Source organism: Typopeltis vanoorti, chromosome 19, assembly GCF_054136105.1.
Source record: "Typopeltis vanoorti isolate ZY-2024b chromosome 19, IOZ_Tvanoo_1.0, whole genome shotgun sequence".
Taxonomy (NCBI): domain Eukaryota; kingdom Metazoa; phylum Arthropoda; class Arachnida; order Uropygi; family Thelyphonidae; genus Typopeltis; species Typopeltis vanoorti.
The window spans coordinates 17,736,482-17,762,635 of record NC_143567.1 but is presented as its reverse complement, the minus strand read 5'-3'; the positions used below and the strand labels follow the sequence as shown (position 1 = coordinate 17,762,635).

Genomic DNA, 26,154 nt, shown 5'->3' with positions numbered 1-26,154 from the left:
ATTAATGGTGTAGCACTTTTCAACACACTAACAACTATAACAACAACAGCAGTGCAAAGTAAGTTTAGCCTGTAACCTGTCTCAGTGTGTTTGATACACTACCATCACTAAATTTAACAGTTTTGATCTTAGTATCTCTTGTAATAGGCTTACATGTCTTTTTGTTTTTACTGAAAATAACAGTGATGGTGTTTGCCATTATTACCAACAATAAAATGATAGTTATAAACAATTTATGATTCATGGAAAGAATGTAAATCCTATTACTCAACTTCTTGCATTGTAATCTGAATGTAATTTTACAATGAAAGCGCACTACTTTTTTTAGACAAAATATAAAATTTTACACTTGAAAACTCTAAATCATCATCTCCAGTTTATTTTTTTACGCTTCTTAAAATCCTCTTGAGGATTTTAGGAAGGCCTAAGAAGTAACTAAAGTTTAAGAAATCTCTCTCGGTAAATTACTTGCATCTCATCAGTGCAGGTAAAGCAGTAATTGTTTTTCAAGTTCAGAATTCTGTGCTACTAATATAGCGATTCAAATATTGCAAGGGATTTTATAAACATTTCAGATGATAGAATCATTTTCATTTTTCACAGATTTTAATGGTGTGATTAATTTTTTTGTACGAACAAAATATATTCCATTTTATTATAATTATTATTATTAGCACTGACCTTTATGGAGTCAAAAGACTCACTGGGAGAAATATACATAGTTACATACAAAGTTCATCAAACTGTGCTTTAAACTACTTTTTTTTTTTTTTTTTGACAAGATATAGAGTTGAAATTGTTGTTGTTGCCATTATGTTCATTCAGAAATAAGGTTTCTGCTAGCATATAAGAGAACAAGTGAGACAGTGCAGGAACTAGGGATGGAGAGAGACAGGATGGCAGGTAAGTGGGAGAACAAGGAGAGAAAGTATCAGAAGGGAGAGAGAGAGAGAGAGAGAGAGGAATGTAAGTGAGCAAGGAAGAAAGAGAGTGGTAAGAGCTGTGATGTACAGAGACTTGATGATCCATAGTGTGTAAGATAGAATGCCAGAGGAATGTCTGCCTGGAAGAACTTTAACTTTAGATGGCAGATAAGTGAAGTGAAAGAGTGGATGAGATGATTGTGATGATGGACACAAATGACTTGAGAGGCAGTGTGAATCGGGTGGCGAGAGATCTGAGGTTTATGTTTGAAGTTGTATGGAAGAAGACAGAGTGAGGGAAGATAAGGAGTGTGTTGCCCAAGTATAGTAATGCAGAGCTGTGGAGGCATGCATTATGTGGATGCTTGGAGGGCATTTAAGGACAGAAAAGAACTGTATGAAAGAGATGGCCTATATTTGAACATTTGAACATAGGCAACTGGAAAGAATGTTATTCTCTGAGCAAGTCAGTATGTTGATACAGGGAAACTAGAATTATCAGGGTAGATTGTAGTAGGGGTAGCTTCTTGTGCAAAGAGTTGCTTGGGAGAAGGGGGGGGGGATACATTATGTACTGCTGAATCCAGTGGAGTGTGGAGGAGATAATGATAGGTATAGAAACAGTGACAGTGTCCTGATAATTCTTTATACAAATGCTAGGAGTATCCAGAATAAAGGAGATGAATTGGTAGCACTGATAGCCTCAGCCTTTCCAGAGATTATTGGGATCACTGAGACATGGTTAACAGAAGATGATATACTAACAGGAATGGAGTAGCGGGGTATGGCATTTTTCAGCAGAATAGAAAGGGCAAACATAGTGGTGGAGTACTGCTTATTATAATAAGTGATGAATTGTGTACCCTCAGTCAAGGATTTGGAGGGCAACAGTATTAAAGGTTTTGAGAGCATATGGTGTGAGATGGAGGTGGGCAGGACAGGATATTTAGTTGGGTGTTGCTATAATTTAGGGAGCATAGAGGGTGAAAAGCAGGAAATAATGTTTAAGCAATTTGGCCTGGAGAATGCAAACTACAGCAGCATAAATTGGAAGAGGAAACTACATGTAGTAGTAAGGGCATGGAATTTCTGGAATTCTTGAGAGACAAATGCCTTAGGCGACATGTAGTAGTAGGAAAATGAGGTTCAAGAGTTTAAATTTGATCATAACATCAGAAGATCTGATTATTATTATTATTATTTGACATTTCTAGAGGTTCCAAGACTCATCGAGGGAGGGCACCTACTCTACAACTCTTCGTCTTCACCACTCAATCTGCCAACTACAGCGAACCGCATCATCTACACCAACGGCATCTACTGTCCACCACCACCACCACCAGTATTTTTCACAGACAATCACAAACATTCATGCCCACGATGGGATTCGAACCCGCAGCCTTTTGGCTGGAGAGCGGATACGCAAACCACTCGGCCAACGTATGGTAATGTCTGGAATCTCTGCCCCCCCCCCCCCCCATAATAAATTTAGTTTAATCCTTTATCCAAGTGTGAGCAAACAAAGTTTGCGCCTGAAAATATCTTCAGGACTGAATATGGCAATATGGCATTGTACTACCTTACTGGGATAAGGTAGTACAACACCAGGCAACTCGTAACAAAGGTGGACCAAGCTAACATCACTCCAATCCCAGTATCTCCCATAAGGAGATGTGTTTTGCATTATGGGAGATACTGGGATAGGAGTGATGTTAGCTTGGTACACCTTTGCTACGAGTTTCCCAGTGTTGTACTACCTTACCCCAGTAAGGTAGTACAACGCCATATTCAGTCCTGAAGATATTTTCAGGTGCAAACTTTGTTTGCTCACATTTGGATAAAGGATTAAACTAAATTTATTATAGTCTAACCAAGTGAAAAATAAAATTTCAACATCTTTCTCTAAATCCAGAGTAATTTAATAAAAAAGGTGGCACACCTTTTGGCAACTCCTATAGGTAAACATGACCTCGCTAGTGCTTCTGCCTGGTATCTCCACCACTGGGCCTGGCTCCCACTGAAAAGACCTCAATAAAGGTCGAAACTAGTCTGGGTAGTGGCCAATCCCTTAATGCATAACATTATACATATCCACAAGGAGATGTGTTTTGCATTATGGGAGATACTTGGACAGGAATGATATTAGCTTGGTCCACCTTTGCTACGAGTTTCCCAGTGTTGTACTACCTTACCCCAGTAATGTAGTACAACACCATATTCAGTCCTGAAGATATTTTCAGGTGCAGACTTTGCTCACACTTGGATAAAGGATTAAACTAAATTTATTATCGTCTAACCAAGTGAAAAATAAACTTTCAACATCTCTGCCCCCCCAGTTGGAGAGAATGACCCATGTGGTTTTGACATGGAAGATGAATAGATATGCAGGAGTATCAAAGAGAAAGGAATATATGTTGAATTATAAGACAGGTTATTATAATAATCTTAGAAATCACCTTGTGGCAGCTCCATCAATGAATTAGAAGAGCAAGATATGATCAGTGCTTGGGAACTGGTGAAAGAATATTTATTAGCAACAATGGCAAGTTGTATACTTCTAGTGAAAAACAGAACACAGTTATGAGAAGAGAACACAATGAAGAGCTTAGTATGGTAACCGGCAAAGGAAAGATGGTGCAAGCTTTGTCCATGCAGGAATTTAATTTTGATTTCAGTTGTTTCATAAAATGTGAGGTGTGCTATATGTATTCATTCAATTATATAGATAAATTATGGACATTTAATTGGATAGAAGGATAGAAGGAGGGTGTCTGCAAAGTGTGAGATGAATGTAGGTCTTGATTAGTGCTAATGTGTTGATAACTGAAAATGATAGTAGTGAGAATGCCATGAGAAGGATGAGTGTTCATCTGATAGAAAAGAGGGGAGGTGTAAAAGAGCAGCAAAAAAATGGCAAAAAAAGTTTTGAAAAAGAGAATGAGTGATCTGATAAACTTAACAGTCAATGGTAAGAACGATGAAAGCAATACGAATGTAGCAGAAGTTAAAACACAAAGTGCAGTTAAAGGTAAGGTGGCGAGTGGTAATGACTGCAAACAAGCATGTATGGCTGGCAAAAAAATTGAGAGAGTGAATGAGAGTGAAAATGTGATGCATGGTTTGAAAGTTGAGTTGGTTAAGATGAGGCAAGAGTTGAAATTGGATGCCGAATGAAGTTAAGAGAATTCAAGATATGTATGGAAGAGAGAAAATGATGAAAACAAATAATATTGGTATAAAACAGGTAAGAAAAGACCCACAAGTCACATTGTATGGTGATTCAGTTATTAGAGATGTGCTGGATGAGAGGATGCACAAGGTTTGTTTTCTTGGAGGTAGAATGAGTAGAGTGATTGAGGCATTGGATATGAGAAGTAAGCAAGCAAAGGAGTAGATAGATACAAGTGGGGTCCCACAGGGCTCAGTACTAGGACCTATATTGTTTAATCTTTATATCAATGACATTGCCAGTGGACTGCAAGGGGATATTCAGTTGTTTGCAGATGATGCGAAGCTGGGAAGGATTATTAGTAATAGTGCAGATGTGGTAGCCCTGCAAGAGGATTTGAATAAGCTAGACAGATGGGCAAATGAATGGGGGTTTCAGTTTAATGCAGCAAAATGTAAGGTCTTGAGGTTTGGGAAACATCAACGGGATGCTGCATTCTCTATGGGAGGAGTTATACTAGAGGAAGTGGGGGAGATAAGAGATTTGGGGTTGATGATTGATAGAAACCTGAAATTTAGGGGAAATATTACAAAGGTGGTGAAGGTAACACAGCGGATTGCTGCAATTATGGGAAGGACACTGACCTGCAGAGATAAAAGGGTTATCATTCATTGTATAAGTCTCTGATCAGACCACACTTAGACTATTGTTCTCAGATTTGGTCCCCAGGATTTGAAGGGGATAAATTAACTGTGGAAAGGATACAAAGACTGTTTCAGGACTGTACAAGCATAGTTATGAGGATCGGCTGAGGGAATGTGGACTGCAGAGTTTGGTGGATAGAAGAAGGAGAGGTGATATGATTGAGACTTTTAAACTGTTGAGAGGTGGTTACAGGGTTGACACTGGGGAGTTCTTTCGCTTGGTTGAACAGCGGGAAGGAGTGATTACAAGAGGCCATCCCTGGAAGTTACGAAAGGAAACTGTGAGTAAGAGGGTGAGGAGTGGTTTCTTTGTGTGGAGAGTGGTTGAACCGTGGAATGAAATTGCCTGATGGAGTGGTGAGAGCGAGAACGGTCAATGAGTTTAAGGAGTGGTATGATAGACTTTGTGTGTAAGGGGGACCTCCCCTCGATGAGTCTTGACAGACTTTATGTTCTTAGGAAGGACCTCCCACGATGAGTCTTTTGACCCCATGGAGGCCTGAATAATAATAATAATAATAATAGTTGTAATAGAGACAAAGGACTTGACTGGAAACAAAGAACACATCAGATCGGATCAGGAGGTAGTTGAGATGGATAAAAGATAATAGTGTGATAAGAAAGGTAGTAAGCATGTTGCCCAGGAATGACAGTGGTGAGATGAGGCAGCAAGCAGTGATTATGAATGATATGTTAGCAGAAATGTGTGAGGAGAAAGGAGTGCAGTTTGTTAATGTGTGGAATCAGTTTGAAGGACGAAGTGAACATTATACGAGTGATGGATGACTGCATTTGAATGGTTTTGGTGTGAGTCACAGAGAGACTGCTGCTGGTAGGTAGAGAAGTGAGTGCAGAGAATAAATCTGATCAAGTGGGAAGCGATGTGGAAGAACAGGAGAGTACTACAAGGACAGATTAAAGAGGTGGTTATGAATGATGATGTGAGTGGCATGAGTATAGAGAATGAGAAAACAGGTGTGTGCAAGACAGACAGGGAAATGGGGAGGCTCAAGGTGGACAGGGGAACACAGTGTGAGAAAGGTTGATGCACCAAGACGAAATGAGTGCATGTGTAGACAAAAAGGGAAGGGGATGACCTGGGACCAAGGCAAAACAGTTGGATTTGAAGAAAGTTCTAAGATGAATAAGGAGAAAAAGAAATGGCTCGAGTTAAGCATGGAGAAGTCACACCAAATAAGTCATATCAGTGGAAATAGCTATAGATCCAGGAATGAGCTGCTATGTTTGTATATAAATGCTAGAAGTGTAAGAAACAAGACCAATGAAATGGTTGCATTAAATGAGTCTGTTCATCCAAGAATGCAAGAGGGAAATAATGCCAGTGGTTTTGAAGCAGTATGGTGTGAGACAGAGATGAATACAATGAGATACTTAGTCAGATTTTGTTCTATATATCTGGTAATATGGATGGAAGTGACCATGCTTGGCTAATCAAATTAGCCAAGCAAATAAGAGAAGAGTGATCATTATAGGTGATTTTAATGGCAATATAGACGGATTATGAGATAGCAACTAGAAGTAAAGAAAATGAGTTTTTTGAGTTTTTGAAGGAAAATTACCTCAGACAGCATGTAAGAGAGGGCACACAAGGATTGAGGATCTTGAATTTGATCATCCCATTAAAGGATGTAATTATAAATGAGGTGTCAAATCACTATTCATTTGGTGAGAGTGAGGATGAAGTGATTACCTAGGTTTTTGCCAGCAGTGAAAGGAACCTCTGTGCGAGAAAGGGTATACAGGTATCCCTTGCTTAACGCGGTTTTGCTTAATGCAGGATTTGATTAACGCGGCGAAATTAATTGCGGCATTCCCTTGATATATGCAGCAAGAGTTTTGATTAACACGCCTAAACCCTGCGGAGCTCACAGCTCATCTGACAGATACCTGCAAGATGTTTAATATAAATACTCTTACACAATTCAGTGTATAGCGTGGAGGTCATGAGTAGCTGTGCTGTCATGTTACTGGTGATATTCCGCACTGTTTTTTGCTGTCAGTTTGGTTTAACACATGTTATGTGTAAAGGTTGTGATATTTGACAGTAAATTGTATCTGAGAGATACTGTGACCTACGATGTCAGTATAGTATGGTTTAGTTTTTTTTTATTCTTTGTTCAATCATTTCTAGATTGTAACTGAAAATAAATAAACCATCATGTATTACTGAAATAGAGAGCCAAAGGCTTATTTATCATACATCTCCTCTAGGAGATGTGCTTTACATTATGGAAAATACTAAGGAAAGCAATCTGGAGCTTACTCCACCTTTACTACAAGTTGCCCATAAGGTTGCTTATGCTTGCATCCGCTGAAACGTTTAGTTTCTATATTCGGCACGAAACTCTTGTAGTGTCTATATTCGGCTATGAAATAATGTTGGATTCAATATCCACTTAATTTCTACCATCATGTATTATATTTGCTTGTTTTTTATTGCTTGTTTGCCAAGGTCTGGAGAGTCATTAAGCTTGTTATCAGAGAATTTATGCCAATAAGAAAAAAAACTAAAACTGTTCAAATGACTCTTGATAACTTCTTTTAATAAAAAAAATTGCAGTAAATAATGTAGGTACAAGTATTTATTAAACATTTACTTTGCATTCATTTTTTATCTTTCCTGAAAGAGTACCATATAAAATGAATTATTAATACAGTAATCGATCATGGACGAATTATAATTTTTACCATTGATTATTAGATTTGATTAACGTGAATTTGATATACGCGGTAACATCGAGGAATTAATTAACCGCGTTAATCGAGGGATACCTGTACATGGAACTACAAGGCTGGTGATTATGAGGAGCTAAGGAGACAGCTTTCCAGTGTAGCATGGAATGAGGAGTTAACTGGAAAGGTGATCAGTGCAGCTTGGTAGATATTCAAGAACTGTCTAGTAGAAACAATGTCTAAATGTATTCCAAGGGTCCGAAGGTTATATAAGGTAGGCTTGAAATGGATGAATGAAGAGATGCAATACAGAGGAAAAAGACATTATGGAGGGAATAAGAGGAGTGGCAATAATCATTTCCATGAGGATTACAAAACATCCAAGGAGAGTGACTTGATTGGTAAGGGTAGCAAAAGTGAAGTATGAGCAGCAGTTAGCTAATGAAGCCAGTAAAAAAAATAATTTTATGGAAGGATGAAATTAATTGGAGAATATAGTATAAAATTGGAGAAAATAGTATAAGAACAACAGAAGATATAGTGAAGATACTTAATGAACAGTTCATAAAGGTCTTTAATTCTACTGAATGTGACATCATGGAGAGTTTGAGAACAGTTGATGATGAGGAGGAGACACTGACTGTAAGTGAGCTAAGGTATATGGGGAATTGAGCAAACTTGATGATAATATTATAAGATCAATGTTGAAGAGGTTTTACAGAAAATGGTGGGAGATCAGTGGAGAACCAGAGGTCATCCCTGGAAGCTGTATAAGGAGGGTGTGAGCAGAGGAGTGAGAAGAACGTTCTTTGCATGCAGAGATGTGAACAATTGGAATGCATTGCCTGAGAGGGTAGTGTCTGCAGAGAATTAGAGTATGTTTAAGGCATGGTATGATGAGTTGTGTGTATGACAAAAGTACCTTCTAGATGAGGCTTTGACTCTGTGGAATCTTAGGATAATAATTATAATTATAATAATAAAGCTGTGGTTTTTGATAATATATCACCATGCGTTTTGAAGGAATGTGTCAGAGAGTTAGCATCCTTGACAGATTTGTTTAATACGAGTCTTACACTATGTCAAGTTCCTGTCATCAAATTACAGACTTATCTGTGTGTCACACATTATGGTTAAGGTGTTGGAGAGGCTGGTGAGAACCAGAATGATCCATAATTGGATTGACAACAATGGTACTATTTTTGATGTACAGCATGAATATGCTAAAGGGAGTAATGTTTTAGTAAATCTACTTACTTATTACAATAAGATGACGGCTTCATTGGACAGAGAAGAGGGAGAGATGATTGTGAGATGGGCACAAATGACTTGAGAGGCAGTGTGAATCGGGTGGCAAGAGATCTGAGGTTTATGTTTGAAATTGTATGGAAGAAGGCAGAGTGAGGGAAGATAAGGAGTGTGTTGCTCAAGTATGGTAATGCAGAGCTGTGGAGGCCTGCATTACGTGGATGCTTGGAGGGCATTTAAGGACAGAGAAGTATACTTAGATTTTGCAAAGGATTGTGATAGATTACTGCATAACAAGTTGATAGTCAAACTAGAGCAGATGGGATTAGATATTAGATTAGTGCATTTGATTGGAGACTGGCTATCTGATAGGTATCAGCAAGTTGTGTATGGGGGGTAGCAATATCCCAGAAGAGGAAAGTCACTGGTGCTGTGTCTCAGGTGTCTGTTTTCTGTCAGCTATTGCTGTTAAAACAGATACCTGTATGCTATTGATATTGCATACAGGTGTTGATATTGATATTAATGAAGATTTGGATGTGGATATTCAGTTGTTTGCAGATGATGCAAAGTTGGAACGAACTATGAAGGGTGGAGAAGGTGTTGTGGCCTTAAAAGAAGACGTGTAGATTGAGTGAATGGTCATGAGAATGGGGATGGCAGTTCAATTGCAAAATGTAAAGTTTTAAAATTTGGGAAACAAAGATAGGATGTAGAATTTATGCTTGGTGGGGATGTATTGTTGGAGATGGAGGAAATAAGAGATCTTGGGGTGATAGTGGATAAGGATCTAAAATTTAGAGGACACGTTGCACAGAATTGTGAGGACAACACAACAAATTCTGGGATGATGCAGAAGACACAGACTTGTGTCTTCTGGGTCATTAAGGAGATTCTTGTTTCATTGTATAATACTGTGATTAGGCCACACATGGGCTACTGTGCACAAATTTGGTCACTTGGTTTTCAAAATGACGAAGAGATGTCAGAAAGGATCCAGAGGCAACCAACTAGTGTATTTTCTGATCTCTGGAAAGTTGAACATGAAAGGTTGAGAAGATAAATTTACAGAGTTTAGTGGAAGACAGGGGTGATATTATAGGAGGAAGACAGAGGTGATGTTATAGAGACTATAATAAACCCTTACAAGTTAGTAAGGGTTTATTATAAGATCAATGTTGAAAAGGTTTTACAGAAATTTGTGGGAGATCAGGGGAGAATTGGTGGAATTGGAGAATTGGTGGAACTACGGGCGATTCCTGAAAGTTGCAAAAGGAAGTTATGAGCCAAATTATTAGGAATGATTTCTTTGTGTGGACAGTGGTTGAACCATATGCATTGCCTGATAGAGTGGTGAGAGCATGAACGGTGAATAAGTTAAAGGACTGGTATGATGGACAAGCTTAGGTATTGAACTTTATTCATAACTTATTTTAACTGTCTTAACAACACCACATGAACTATTTTATAAAAAAAGATGTTTGTTAACTGCTTATATTTCATTTCGCTGGATTTCAAACCAGCATCTTCAGAGCACAAAGTAAGCATGTTATAGTTTACACGACAATGAGTAAGTGAAATAATTTAATTGTAATATTTGGACTTTAGATCTTTTGTCCTTTACAGTTTGAATTGTTTAACTTACTGATTGTCATGTGTAAAGTATAACATACTGCTTTGTGCTTTGAAGATGCTGGTTTAGAATCCAGTGAAATGTATGGTTCAAATCCCATCTAGGATGTGAAGAACCTTTATCAGGGCTTTTCAACCGAAGGTGAATGAGCCACTCTTGTATGAAGGTAGAGGGTTTTTGCCTCTTGGAAACTCCAGTTTTTCATTCCTTAGAACAGAAACCTGGCCATTAGAACACATGTAGTTAACAGACATAATATACTGGCATCATATCCTGAGTTGCTTTGGCTATAAATCTAAATAAACCAAACCAAATCTAGGGAAATATAAGGCAGTTAATAGACATCTTTTTTATAAAATAGTTTGTTTGGCATTATTAATACCGTTAAAATAATTTATCAATATGATAGACTGTTTTCTAGGGTGGGTGGGCATCCCATGATGACTCTTGTGACTATATGGAGCCTAAATCATAATAATAATATAATGTGCTGAATGTATGTAGAGGTGGATTTCACTCATTCTTAGATGTTTATAATGTAATGTTAAGCTCTCTGTTTTGCTGATTAACACATTCCATAAAGACAGTTGTTTATTGACGTTGATATTCCCATATATACGGCTTGCATTAGTCATCATTATTAAATTAATACTGGCAAAAAACACGTAAAAAATTAAAACACTTTAATACATCAATAACTAGTTTCGTACTACTGTGTATACCCACTTAACCATTGGTATTAACATACCAATGGTTAAGCGGCAGGTAAATAGAAGGAAAGAAATGGATGAACAATGAAATCAAGCAAGCTGTGTTGGAAAAGAAAATGCTATGGAGGAGGTAGAAGACAGTTGGTAGCGATTGGAGAATCTATGAAGAATATAAAGTGGGTGTGGAAGTTGACAAGCATTGTAAAGAAAAAAAAAGTGCAGTATGAGAGGAAATTGACGAGTCAGGCCAAGGATTGTTCAAGGGAATTCTTCTGCTATAAGGCAAGCAAGTTGAAGAATAGTTTTGACAGCAGAATGACTTGCAAAGGATATAGTGGAATTATTGAATGAGCACTTCATCAGCATATATCATTATTATTATTATTACGGGCTACTCCAAGGAGTCCTTAGACTATGTTGGATAGTTCCACCAAGAGATCATTCTTGGTGGAACTATCCAACATTTGCACAGTATCTATCATATTTTGCTTTGAATTCATTTACAGTCATGGCATCCACAACAGACTCTGGCAACCTATTTCACCCATTCACCACTCTCTCTCCAAGCAAAAAACCTAGTTCTAACACCTTTGCTAATTACACTCTTACTCAGTTTCCATGGATTGCCCCAAGTTCTTCCACCACCAGACCTGTTCTGAAAAATTTCCTCTGAATGAATCTTGTAAAAATCCCTCAGAATTGGTTTGTCTCAATCATATAACCCATTTTCCACCTATCAACCAGTATCTGTAACCTACAAATCTTCAACCTGTTCTTGTAAGGTTCATTCCATAGACCTGCTACCATCTTGGTCACTCACCTCTGGATCCTCTCCACGTCCTCCTCATCACTAAGAAACCCTGGTGTCCAGATCTGCATGCAGTAGTCTAGATGGGGTCTTATCAAGGCTTGATAAAGAGGAATAATAACCTTCTTGTCTCTGTTCGTCAAAATCATACTGGTGAAAATGATGCCATGCAATATATAGAAGGGAGGCAAGTATTAGGAGAATTGGAAGTGAAAGAATGAAAGGTGTATCAGATATTGATTGGGTTAGATGTTAATGAGGCTGTGAGAATGGATGACATATCACCAGCATAGTACACCTTCACAAGCATGGTTCTAGGACAGAAGTTCCCAGTTATAGACAAGTCTGCATATCTGTAGTTAGAATAGAATACAGGATTGGGTTGTTGGTGGACATAGGATTCCTTATGATGGCCAGCATGGATTTGTAAAGGGTAGATCTTGTGTTATCAATTTACTTTCATTTTATGATAAGATAACTGGTGTGTTGGATAAGGGAGATTCATATGCATTGATATTCTTAGACTTTTTTAACACATCATAAGTTGGTATACAAGCTACAGACGATGGGAATAGATAGTATATTGGTTAGATGGATTGGCGATTTGCTCTCTGAATAATACCAGCAAGTTTAACAAAAAATGTTAAATGTCTCAAAAAATGAGGGTAACCAGTAGTATGCCCCAGGGTTCTGTTCTTGGACCAATGCTGTTTAGCTTTAACTTAGTCCTTGGTTTTTATTACACTCGGTCAGACATCATATCATGTCACTAGTCTCTACAAATTTGCATACATAAGTATTAAATTCTATGCATGGTATTTGTGATTTTCTAAGTGACTTGATGATTTTTCTTGATGGTGTGAAAGGCCAATCCAGATTTATATTCTTCTTTTTTATTAACATTTCTTACATGTTATTTTTGATGATTTTATCCAGAACATCTTGCCCACCCAACATAACAAATACTGCAATTGCAACAGATTTTATAAACTACTAGTCTCTTCATAGGTTGATGTGCATGTGGTTGTTTTGGCAATCTTAACATCGTGGAGATTTTTTGTAGAGGTCAAAAGGCAACTGTTAAGTTATGTTTTGTAGGATGTTTGCTAATTTGTCCATAATGTTCTTGATATAGGGTAACAAAACCACACCTTAGTTGTCATCTGGTTGGATCATTATGTTAAAGGTTTTGATGTTGTAACTTCTTTTTTTTTAAAGAATGTCTTAATGTAAGTCATTTCCTTATTTCTTTTAATTTCATCACTTTATAATAAATTGGTTCACTTTTTTAATGTTTTGATGATATCCTGCTTTGGTCTGCGTGGTTAGCCTAGTGGCTTTGCACTTTGCAACCATATGCCTGGGGAAGGAGTGTCCCAGGTTCGATTCCTATTGAAGACATGAGGAACTTGAGGATCTTCCTCAGGCATAGCCAAGTTAGCCAGTCTTGGGCATGGGCAGTAGAGTTTTTTCCATCAGTTTATCTGGCATTTTTTATCCCGCAAGCAGGCAAACCGGCCCCGTGATCATATGCTTCTACAGTCAAGAATATATATTTCCCCCCCCCCCCAGTGGCAGACTAGGTGACAGGTCGGTTAGGAGTGGTACTAACAAAGAAGTCGCATCTAAGTAACACATGGACCCTGCATAGGAAGCGGGAATAACGCATAGTGAAAGAAGAAGAAGAAGAAAATGATATCCTGCTTTTGTGCTGGGTGGTAGTGGCAACAGGCATGTGGATGCTGACCTGGATTACACTTTTTTCTGTATATAGGTATCCCTTGCTTAATGTGGGATTTGATTAATGCAGCAAAATTAATTGCGACAATCCCTTTATATACACGGTAAGAGTTTCAATTATCACGGCTTTAAATTTACCACGCTCACGAAATTCATGAGCATGATGACGTCATTCCACAACTGGGTCATTAAATGAAAAAAGAGGAGGAAAGTAATTGCCTTAGATATGAAACTTTATATAATTTAAAGATTTAAAAGTGGTGAAAATAAAAGTAGGATTGCAAGCGAATTTGGTTTTAATGAGTCTAAAATACGGACTATTTTAATCAACGCTGATGAGTATTGCGAGCAAGGTAAAGTTGCTCTTACATCTGCAAGTATTAATGCACATGTAACCAAAGTGCTATAATGATTGAGATGGAAGATCTGTTGATTATTAGTCTGGAAGACTTCAATCAAAAGAGAATTCCAATTAGTGCCTATAATATCATAGCCAAAAGCTCCAAGCCCTCATTTCAAGACTTAAAGAGACTAAATATAAAGAAGACAATTCAAAATTTGTAGCTAGCAAAGGCTGGCTTGAAAATTTTAAATCTAGGGCTGGACTAAATAATATGAAAATAACAGGTGAAGCTGCAAGTGCTGATGAAGATGCTGCATCTATATTTCCTGCTGAGCTGCAGAAAATTATCGAGGAAAATGATTACGATTACTGCCAAATTTTCAATGTAGATGAAACTGGTGGAAAAAAAAAATGCTATCTAGAACTTTTATATCAAAAATAAGCAGCTAAGCCAGGCTATAAAGTATCAAAAGATCACTTAAGTATTATGTTTAGAGGGAATGCTAATGGATATTTTAAACTGAAACTGCTGCTTGTCTATTGAGCTCAGAACCCAAGAGCTTTAAAATGATGTAACAAGAACTCTACCTGTAATTTGATGGGCAAATCAGAAGACTTGGGTTACCCAAAGCCTATTCAAAGATTGGTTTAAGTCCAATTTTTGTGCTGCAGTTGAAACTTATTGCAAGAGAAATAACTTAGCTTTCAAAGCTCTTTTGCTTTTAGATACAATGATGCCTATGTTCCACAATGAACATAGGCATCGTTGCAACTTTCACAGTCTTTTTTCTTAAAAAGACATTCTCAAAGGGCAGTAGAAACAACAACGGGAGAAAATGTGATTAAGCTCCAAGAATTTTGGACAAATTTTAACATTAAACACACAACTGAAAACATTCATGACTCATTATTATTATTATTATTGTTTTTTTATTATTGTTCCGGGAAACTCCAAGGAGTCGACAGACTCATCGAGGGAGGCCCTAACATCATGTCAAGAACAACTATTTAACATTCACAGAGTATCTATCATACCTTGCCTTGAACTCATTCACGGTCGTAGCACCCACAACAGACTCTGGAAGCTTATTCCACTCATTTACCACTCTCCAAGTAAAGAACCTAGCTCTAACACCCTTGTCCACCACACTCTTGCCCAGCTTCCATGCATGACCCCTAGTCCTCCCACCACCAGTCATATTTTCAAAAATATCTTCTGGATCAATCTTATAAAAACCTTTCAGTAATTTGAATGTCTCAATCATATCACCCCTCCTTCGCCTATCATCCAATTTCTGCAACCCACAAATCTTCAACCTATTCTCATAAGGTTCATTCCACAGACCTGCTATTATCTTGGTCACTCGTCTCTGGACCCTCTCCACTTCCTCCCCATCACGAAGAAACCCTGGTGCCCATAGCTGGGCACAGAAGTCCAGATGGGGTCTTATCAAGGCTCGATACAGAGGAACAACAACTTGTTCGTCTCTGCATGTTAAAGTATTTTTCAGAAGCCAAGTGATTTGGTGAGCTGTTTTAGTTACTTTTGCAATGTGCCCCCTAAACTTCAACTCCCTATCCACCAACACTCCCAAATCCCTGGCCTCATCAATCTCCTGGAGTATGATTCCACCAATGCGATATACTGCTGCTATTCTTTTCACCCCAAAGTGCATAACCTTACACTTTGCCACATTAAATTGACATCCATTTTTCCTAGCCCAGTCCTCCAAATTATCCAAATCATCCTGTAAAATTTTGACATCTTGTGCACTCACAATTGCTCTACCCAACATTGCATCATCAGCAAACAAGTGAACACTTCCTCTCAGATCCTTTCCGATATCATTGATGAACAAATTGAAAAGCAGTGGTCCAAAAACAGAGCCCTGTGGCACTCCACTAGTCACAAGACGTCTTTTAGACTCCACTCCTGAATAAACCACTCTTTGATATCTCTCCTTCAACCACCCTCTTATCCATCTCACCAACCCTATATCTATACCCATCTGCTCCAGTTTACTGATTAGAGTTCCATGTGGTATCCTATCAAAGGCCTTGGCAAGGTCCAGTAGTATCACTGTAAACCCATTACCCTTATCCAGTTCAGCCGTCACTGTGTTATAAAACGTGAGCAAGTTACTGAGGCATGATCTACCCTTCACAAAACCATGTTGTCCCCCATACAATATCCCATTTTCATCTATCCAATCCTGTATTCTTTTCTTGACTAATTTCTCTAAGACCTTGACAATGATTCCTGATATGCTAATCGGTCGGTAATTTACAACAGCAGTCTTGGAACCACCTTTATGCAGTGGAACTATTTTCCCCTCTTTCCACCCGCTCGGGACTAAAATGGTCAAGGGTACTGACAATTCTTTAGCTGCTTCTCGTACAACACGAGCTGGTATACCATCCAATCCCACAGATGTATTGACATTGGGGTTATGCAATAGACTACTCACCTCCACTTCATTAACCACAATTCCCGTATAATCTACTGGTTTATTCGTTTCTGCAATGTCACCACCTGGATGATATACGTTTGCAAAGTGCTCACTCAGTAACTCAACTATCTCAACTGATTCAGTTACCTCCCTACCATCGGCATTCTTTAAAATCAATCTGCCATGTACATTTTTCCTTTTACTTCCTACATATCTAAAAAACTGTTTAGGATTCTCTTTAGCCTGCATGGCCAATGTTCTTTCGTAATCCTTTTTTGCTTTTCTTACCACACTCGTCACCCTTCTGGCCTGCGCTTTATACCGTTCATGTGCCTGCCGGTCACCCTTCTCCTTAAATTCCCTCCATAGTTGTTTCTTTTTTTGCAACTCAAGCTTAATGGTGTTATTCATCCATTTAACCCCTACTTGATTTATTATTCGGACTCTAGGTATACAGTCAGCCATTGCTTCATGCAAGCACTTCTTAACTACCTCCCATGCACTATCAACCTCTAGTCCTTGCAGTTGTACATGCCATGGCACTGAACCAATCAAACTCCTAAGCTTGTCATACTTTCCAGCCCGATAATTCCACATGTACCCTGTCTTAATTGAAAATTCTACACCTTTAGCCACCTCCCAAGTTAAGACCCTATGATCACTCTCACCGATTGGTGGCAATGTGGTCATATTTGTTACAGCCAAATCCTCAGATGTAATTTCCAGGTCAAGCACTCTCTGACCACTAGTATTTTCCATTACATGCTGTCGCAGATAGTTATCCCTTAATAACCGCATAAATTCCAGTTCCTTCCTCCCGTGTGTCCTCTCCTCACTCCAATCAATGCGACCATAGTTGAAATCTCCCATAATAATCACCATCCTTCCACCCATTTCTTCTATTTGCTTGTGCATACTGTCACCACCATCTTTTCCATCACCTGGTCTATAGCAGCACCCAATTGTATATTTAGCTCTGCTAGCCACAATCTCACACCAAATGGCCTCAAATGTGCTCTTTTCTCTATCCTGCAATTCAACTTCTATTCTCCTTGGCTGGAGCTCATCAGCTATCATCAACAATACTCCTCCCCCCATTTTATTCTCTCTGTCATTCCTGAACATACTATACCCATCACATTCAATCCCACTAGTTATATCATCTACAGTCAGCCATGTTTCACTAATACCTATAACCTGTGGTCTGGAAGTGCCAACCATGGCCAAAAACTCTTCCTTCTTGTTCCTAATACTCCTAGCATTAGTGTACATGAATTTAAGACCCCCATTAGCCCCAACCCTACCTTGATGCCTTATATTAACTATCCCACTCTGATTTGTTGTCCTTATTTGCTCTGGCATATTATATTCATTCTTATATTCAACTGCCTCCATAAGGACTGTATCTCTACTCCCCCCCCCCAACAAATCTAGTTTCCCTGAATTTGCACATCCACTACATTCAGCAACACTTTCTCAAGTCTTCTTACACCGTAACCATTCAAATGCAAGCCATCCATCTTATATAGATCCTTTCGCCCATCAAACTCACTCCACACATCCACAAATTCCACACCACTCGTCATACATAACCCACGCATAAAGTCATTCGCAATTATAGCCCTCCTTTTAAACATTTCACTGTCATACCGTGGCAAAAGACTAATCATTCTAACTCTCTCACTCTTTTCTTTTGCTACCTCAAACAATTCATTCAGGTCTTCTATCATTTCCATTTTATCTCCTTTCAAATCATTCGTACCTGCCACAACAATCATTTCTTTCACCCTTTCCTTTTGCTCTCTAATAGACGCAGTTATGGTCGCACCAGGTTGGTACGATTTTGTCAAATCCTCTACTAACACACCTCGTCCTAACGAGTCTCCATACAGCACTCTATCTTTCGTTTTGTTCATGTTCACATTCATACGTCTATTTTTCCTGTCATACCTTTTATTATTGGTTGGTTCATTCAGTCTACTTTTGTTCATGCACTCTAGCTGCTGTTTTGCTCTTTCTATCGCACTATTCAACAACGCGATCTCAATGCATCTATCTCATCTTTTTTGTTCTCCGAGAAACCATTTATACTATCATTCACACTTTCTACATTCACACCCTCACAATTTTCATGTACAACCTTGCCGTTTCTTGTCATATCCTTATTTCCTTCATTCTGAAGGTTGACAAAAATATCACACTCACGATCCGAAATACACTTCAATTCCTCATTCTCCCTACATTTTCTACACACATTCAATCCTTTATTATCATCTAACCACACTCCGACCGCACTCGGCAAAGCGTACATTTCACAGCTAGTACACTGACTCATTTCTTTTACGCTACCGTTCTTTGATAACGATGGCGAACCTTCATTACTGGCCGCCATTTTCCTTCGCACAGGTGCCATTCTTATTTACAACGTGTTTTGTCAAATTGTACGTTATAACAGACCAAAAATAGACGCACTAAAATACGCAAGTCAAACAAAACAAAACTACACAATATTAACTGATACACAATATAACTGAAAATGATACGTATCTTATCTGGAGCTTGCACGAACACTACACATTACGAATTCATCTAGCGGCAACTTCCCGACATAGATTACGTTATAAAACACTTTAGTACACTAACCACGCTAATAAAGCTCCAATAATATACCAAATTTACACACTTAAGTCCATTAAATTGAATCGAAAACACCAATAAATCAACAAAAAACACAAATCTCTCAGGAGCTCTCCGATAGCACGTCCGTTCACCAGCTAGCCTCGACACCAATCAACACCAAGCTCATGGGACACCAAGACACCAAGCTCATGGGAGCAAGTGTCTTCTAGCTGCATGAGAGCTGTTTGGAAAAATTTGCCAGAATGTGCTAATGACTTAGGTGGTTTTCAAAATCCTGTGAACAACATGTTTGAAGCAATCGTTGCAATTGGTGAAGATCTTCATTTTGATGGTGGATGCAGAAGATGTTAAAGAATTACTGGATTCAAATTCAAAAGATTTCAGTGACAATGATCATCTTGAAATTGAACAACAACGTGCATATGAAGACAATGAAAAAATAGAATGTGAAGATGAGATTCCAAAGGAGATAACAATTAAAGAAGAACTGGATGGAATATTTTGCAATTTAGAATTGCTTAAGCAGCAGTAATGGATATGGATCCATTACTGCTCTAAGAGGTCTTTAGAGTCATTTTGCTTGTTATTGTAGAATTTATGCTAAGAAAAAACACTAAAACTGTTCAAACGACTCTTGGTAATTTTTTTTTGATAAAAAATTGTAGAAACTAATGTAGATACAAGCATTTATTAAACATATATTTTGCATTCATTTTTTATCTTCCTAAAATAGTACCATATAAAACGAATTATTAATACAGTAATCGATCATGGACAAATTGTAATTTTTACTATTGATTATTATATTTGATTAACTCAATTTTGATATACGCAGTAACATTGAGGGATTAATTAATCGCATTAATCAAGGGATGCCTGTACTTCAAATGTAATATTACTATGATCTTCAAATGAGATGAGATGAGAACTAGGATTTGTTGGTTTTTAAAAACTGGGTTTAAAAACCATTCTTTTTTTTTGGATAAATTTGTAAAATTTGAAAACCGGTTTTTAAATTTAAAAAACTGGTTGTAAATACTAGAATTAATATGTAAAAATTAATTCATTATTTAATTAAAAATGTTAACATTTTGACTTGAAACTGATGTATATGTTACATGTGAGGAATCAGAAGATGATGTAGAGTGTGAAGATGACTATGGCAAGGAGTTTTTAAATTCTCTTGATCTAGATAATGACTGTGGATTCCCTATATTGTCTGACAATTACAAAACAATCAATTTCCCAAATCAGAAAAATTTCCAAATTTTTTAGAAAATCTCCTGTAAGATTTTCTAAAATTTTTTTAAAAAACTGAAAGATTAGCTGATTTATACTATCTTCCATAAAGGGGATAGACATAAGCCGTCGGATCTGTTTAAGTTAGGAGAATGAAGTAAAGTTTCACATGTGCTTTATAAAGGCATTTCATGAGGAACCGACTTTTGTGAAGGACTCGTCTTTCTCCAGTGAACTCTATGTCTAGTGAAGATGGCATGTTCTGCAAGTCCAGACTTTTCAGGTTTAAAGTATTCAATATAAGATCGGTGTTCTTCTAGCTGAATAGAGGCAGATCTTCCTGTTTGTCCGAAATAAGATAATTCACAAGAGCATGGAATCTGGTAGACATGTGAAACTTTACTTCATTCTCCTAACTTAAACAGATCCGATGGCTTACGTCTATCCCCTTTATGGGAGATAGTACTTAATAAATCAGCTAATTTTTCCTAACTTTTTATTGTATACATTTTTTTTTTTTTTTTGTTCGGAAATTTATCGACCTTTTTAGTTATCTTACACCAGCTACTTAGGTGATGCTTTTTGGAATTGTCAGTTATTGTTTAATTTGAGCTTAAATTGTACTGAAGATGCCTGTGACACACACACAGGCAAAAATTATACTATTAAATAATCTTTGTACGTGAGTTTTCCGTTATTAATTTTGTATCGATATGTCTACTCACGGTATACCTCTTTTAAAACTTATTGATAATGTATGGAATATGTTAGAAAAACTGATCCAGGAGCAAAATGTTGTTCCATCAAATCTGGACTATTTAAAGGACTGTGTGGTGAACACGTTGTACGTTGTAGACATAGATGCAGTCCAACACTGTGTGGGAACTATACTAAAGTGAATATGTGCTGTAATTTAAGCTAAAGGAGGTCCAACACAGCATTAAATAAAAGTTTTTAATTCAGTGGCCAATATGCATGTTCCATGTTTAAGGATTAGAAAGTTTTTCAAGTGCAACTCCAGGAATAATTTCTTGTTTCTATTTTGCTGATGTATATCTTCTCCAGTTCATTAAAGATGTTAATTATAATTAGCTTCATACAATCTTTACTAATTTTTCAGCTATTACAAGGAATGCATATTGGAGTACAGCTCAAGAGCTATATACTGACACCAATGTTTTATTTATTTTTATTTTTTTTATTTGTAAGAACTCTGAGTGTATATCAGATTGTAGTTTAAATTAGTTGAAATCTATTTATTGTTTCTTTATTTCTGCTTTGAAATCTCATTGATAACTTTTCAGTATTGAAGACTTATATAGATTTAATTATCATTGCATTTATTAAAAATGTTATTAATTATATTTTATTATTATTATTATTATTACCGAAGACCCCATGGAGTCAAAGACTCATCTGGGAGGTCTTTTTATCATACACACAGCTCATCATACCATGCTTTAAACACATTCAAATTTTCTGCAGACACCATACTCTCTGGCAAGGTATTCCAATCATTCACAACTCTACATGAAAAAAACCTGCTTCTCACTCCCCTACTCACACCCTCTTTATATTTCCAGGGATGCCCTCTGGTTCTCCCCTGATCTCCCACTATTTTTTGTAGAACCTCTCCAGCATTGATCCTATAACAACCCCTTACTAACTTGTAGGTAAAGGGTTGTTATCATATCTTCCCTCCCCCTCCTCCTGTCCACCAGACTGTGCAAGTTGCATCTTCTCAATCTTTCCTCATACTCGATATTCCAGAGGTTAGAAACTACCTTAGTCAGTAACCTCTGGACCCTTTCCAACTTCTCTTCATCCTTCTGAAAACCAGGTGACCAAATCTGGGCACAGTAGTCCATGTGTGGCCTAATCAAAGCCTTATACAATGGAACAAGAATCTTCCTACTTCTACAAGTCAATGTTCTCTGCATTATTCCCAGAAGCCTTTGTGTTGTCTTCACAATTTTGGCTATGTGTCCCCTAAATTTCAGATCCTTATTGACTATCACCCCCAGATCTCTTATTTCCTCCACCTCCGACAATATATCCTCACCAAGCATAAATTCTGCATCCCATCTTTATTTTCCAAATTTTAAAACCTTACATTTTGCAACATTGATCTCACATCCCCATTCCCATGCCAAATCACTCAATTTATTTAAGTCTTCTTGTAAGGTTACAACATCTTCTCTACTCTTCATGGTTCATCCCAATTTTGCATCATCTGCAAGCAACTGAATATCTCCATCCAAATCTTCACCAATATCATAATATACAAGTAATATACAAACAGTAATGGCCCTAAAACAGACTTCCTGAGGCACACCTCTAGTGACTTTCCTTTTCCTGAATATCTCTCCCCCATACACAACTTGTTGATACCTATCAGATAGCCAGTCTCCAATCCAATGCACCAATCTAATACCCAACCCCATCTGCTCTAGTTTCACTATCAACTTATCATGCGGTAATCTATCAAAAGCCTTTGCGAAATCTAAGTATACTGTGCATGCTTCTCCTCTGTCCAAGGAAACTGTCACCTTATTGTAATAAATCAAGTAGGGGTTAAATGGATGAATAATACCATTAAGCTTGAGCTGCAAAAAAAGAAACAACTATGGAGGGAATTTAAGGAGAAAGGTGACCGGCAGGCTCATAAACGGTATAAAGCGCAGGCCAGAAGGGTGACGAGTGTGGTAAGAAAAGCAAAAAAGGATTATGAAAGAACATTGGCCATGCAGGCTAAAGAGAATCCTAAACAGTTTTTTAGATATGTAGCAAGTAAAAGGAAAAATGTACATGGCAGAATGATTTTAAAGAATGCCAATGGTAGGGAGGTAACTGAATCAGTTGAGATAGTTGAGTTACTGAGTGAGCACTTTGCAAGAATATATCATCCAGGTGGTGACATTGCAGAAACGAATAAACCAGTAGATTATACGGGAATTGTGGTGAATGAAGTGGAGGTGAGTAGTCTATTGCATAACCTCAATGTCAATACATCTGTGGGATTGGATGGTATACCAGCTCGTGTTGTACGAGAAGCAGCTAAAGAATTGTCAGTACCCTTGACCATTTTGTTTAATTTGAGTCTCGGGTCTGGGTTAGTCCCCGAACGGGTGGAAAGAGGGGAAAATAGTTCCACTGCACAAAGGTGGTTCCAAGACTGCTGTTGTAAATTACCGACCGATTAGCATATCAGGAATCATTGTCAAGGTCTTAGAGAAATTAGTCAAGAAAAGAATACAGGATTGGATAGATGAAAATGGGATATTGTATGGGGGACAACATGGTTTTGTGAAAGGTAGATCATGCCTCGGTAACTTGATCACATTTTATAACACAGTGACGGCTGAACTGGATAGGGGTAATGGGTTTACAGTGATACTACTGGACCTTGCCAACGCCTTTGATAGGATTTTTAGCTACCCTCACCAACCAAGTGACTCCCCTTGCCTGGTCTTTGTAGTCCTCATGGAATTGGTTATTACCACGTCTCTTATGCCGCCTCCATAATGCCATTTTTCTCTCTATCACATGCTTAATCTCTTTATTCATCCATTTCACACGTACCTTATTTAACCTTCTCACCCTTGGAATACATTTAAACATTGCATCTACTATATAGTTTTTGAAAATCCCCCAAGCTGCATTGATCTCTTTTCCAGCTAACTCCTCATTCCATGCTACACCTGCAAGCGGTCTCCTGAGCTCTTCATAATCATCCCCCCTTGTAGTCCCACATATACCCTTTTCTTACAGAGGTCCTCACACTGCTGGCAGCCACCCAGGTAATCACCTCATGGTCACTCTCACCAATTGGAGGGTGATTTGACACCTGATTTATAATTACATCCTCTGATGAGATGACCAAACCTAAGACCCTCAATCGTTGCGTACCCTCTGTTACAATTGCCCTCTATTTGACCTCTATTTTAATGAAATTAATTCAGTGAAATATGATAACACATAAATCGAACTTCACTCATTCTTTAAAGTGAAGATTTCACTAAAATAGGAAAGAATTATCTTTGTAGCAGATGTTAAATATAGTTTTACAATGCAAATGTTAAATATAATATATTCATTATTGTATACTTTCAGGGTGATGAAATTGCACCTAACTCTTCTGATGTTATGATATCTTATCTTCCATTGGCACATATGTTTGAACGGATCTGTCAGGTAGTATAAAATGAGTACCTTCAATCAGCTTCAACAAATATTTCATGATACTGAAAATGTGATATAAAAATAATAATATGTGTTGGTTTTTCATGATTTGTAACTAGCAGTTTATTTTATTTATTATTATTATTATTATTTTTGCATATTGCAACAGAAGGTCTGCAATTTCATTAAGTATTCAAAATCATGAGATGAATAAGTGAAACTAATGATGAGTGATACCTTATGTTGTGAACAAGGCTTGAAAAATGCACTCATCTGTGATGAAAGAAAAATCAGAAAAAAGTGTTTCAGTTTAATTGTCATTTTTAATTACATAATGCGAATTCTGTTTCATGTCATAACGTTTTTTGTAGGTTTACTTTACTTATCTCATCTATTGAGATGTGCTAGTTATTTTACTAGTGCCGGTTTTGTCGATTATTACTGACTTTGTCATAATGGAATATGACCAATATGAGAATAGGATATGCAGACATCATTTTATCTTTAAAACATTGTTTTGTGGAACCCTAGTGGTCAGCAAAAACTTGCAGGAGTCCTCCGGTGCATAATAACTTATATTAAATGTAGTTTCTGGGAGGGGGGGGGGGGGGGCTTTCAATATGAATGGAAAAATACTCATTTTTAATGAATTGATTTATTTCCAGAATAGTTATGTTATTTATTTTTTTGTAATATTATGAATGCATATTTTTTCCTAATTAAAATATTTTGCAGGTGACAGTTTACTGTCATAATTCCTTTCTGATAATTTTTTATGGAAATTTTCATGGGTTCTGCAAAAGAATATTTTTATGTAAGTTCCAAAATGTCAAAAAAGTTTAAGAAACATTACTTTAAAGAGTACTCAGTCATACTGTGACACAACCTAAAATAGATGCACAGTCGTAATTAGCTTATTTCTTACCAAGCAATGGAATATGCAGAATTTAGTCGTTAATAGTGGATATTAAAAATTGAAGAACTGACAAAAGGAGTATTTATTTTTTCAAAATATTTATTTTGATTGATTCTAACCTAAATATTTTTCAGTTGTTTTCTGAGTTGTTGCTATGTCATATCACATCCACTGACCCTGTCCATCCAACACTGTTTCAGAGATAATCTGATTTCAGAAACACACTACTTGTAGTTATATGTGAAGACTAAAGGGTTTTGTTTTATTGAGATAATGATGATCTTCAGCATTTGTTTTTGTTTCTAATAGAAGAAAAGAAATTGTGTGATTTTTTCCATGTAAGTGATTTAAGACATGTTGTTATTATTATCATCAACAGACCTCCATGGAGTTAAGAGACTCATCATGAGAGGTCCCGCTCTCACATGCACAGCTTATTGTACTTTGACTTAAATGTATTCATTGTCCCCCCCCCCCCTCACTCCCTTTCTTGCACCCACCTTATACAGCTTCTAGGAATGGCCTCTCATTCTCCTCCTGTATCCAGATAGGAGGAAAACGAGAAATCTTATCTATGAAAAATCTCATCTACACTAATCTGGTAATTATCCCTTACCAACTTATATGTCTAAATCACATCTTCCCTCTTCCTCTATCCACTAGGCTCTGTAATTTGGATTCTCCCAATCTGTCAATTCCCTAAATCAATTAAAACCTTACACTTTGCAACATTAAATTGACATCCCCACACATTT

General features: G+C 37.4%; 1 protein-coding gene across 1 annotated transcript in view; it reads left to right on the top strand.

Moving 5' to 3' along the window:
- LOC150095885 (long-chain-fatty-acid--CoA ligase 1-like) overlaps positions 1-26,154 on the top strand; it is a 335,143-nt gene that overhangs the window by 136,107 nt on the left and 172,882 nt on the right. Inside the window, exon 10 of the mRNA XM_090409654.1 lies at positions 24,415-24,495. Within this exon, the coding sequence (XP_090265780.1) occupies positions 24,415-24,495 (81 nt within the window). The remainder of the gene's footprint in view (positions 1-24,414; positions 24,496-26,154) is intronic.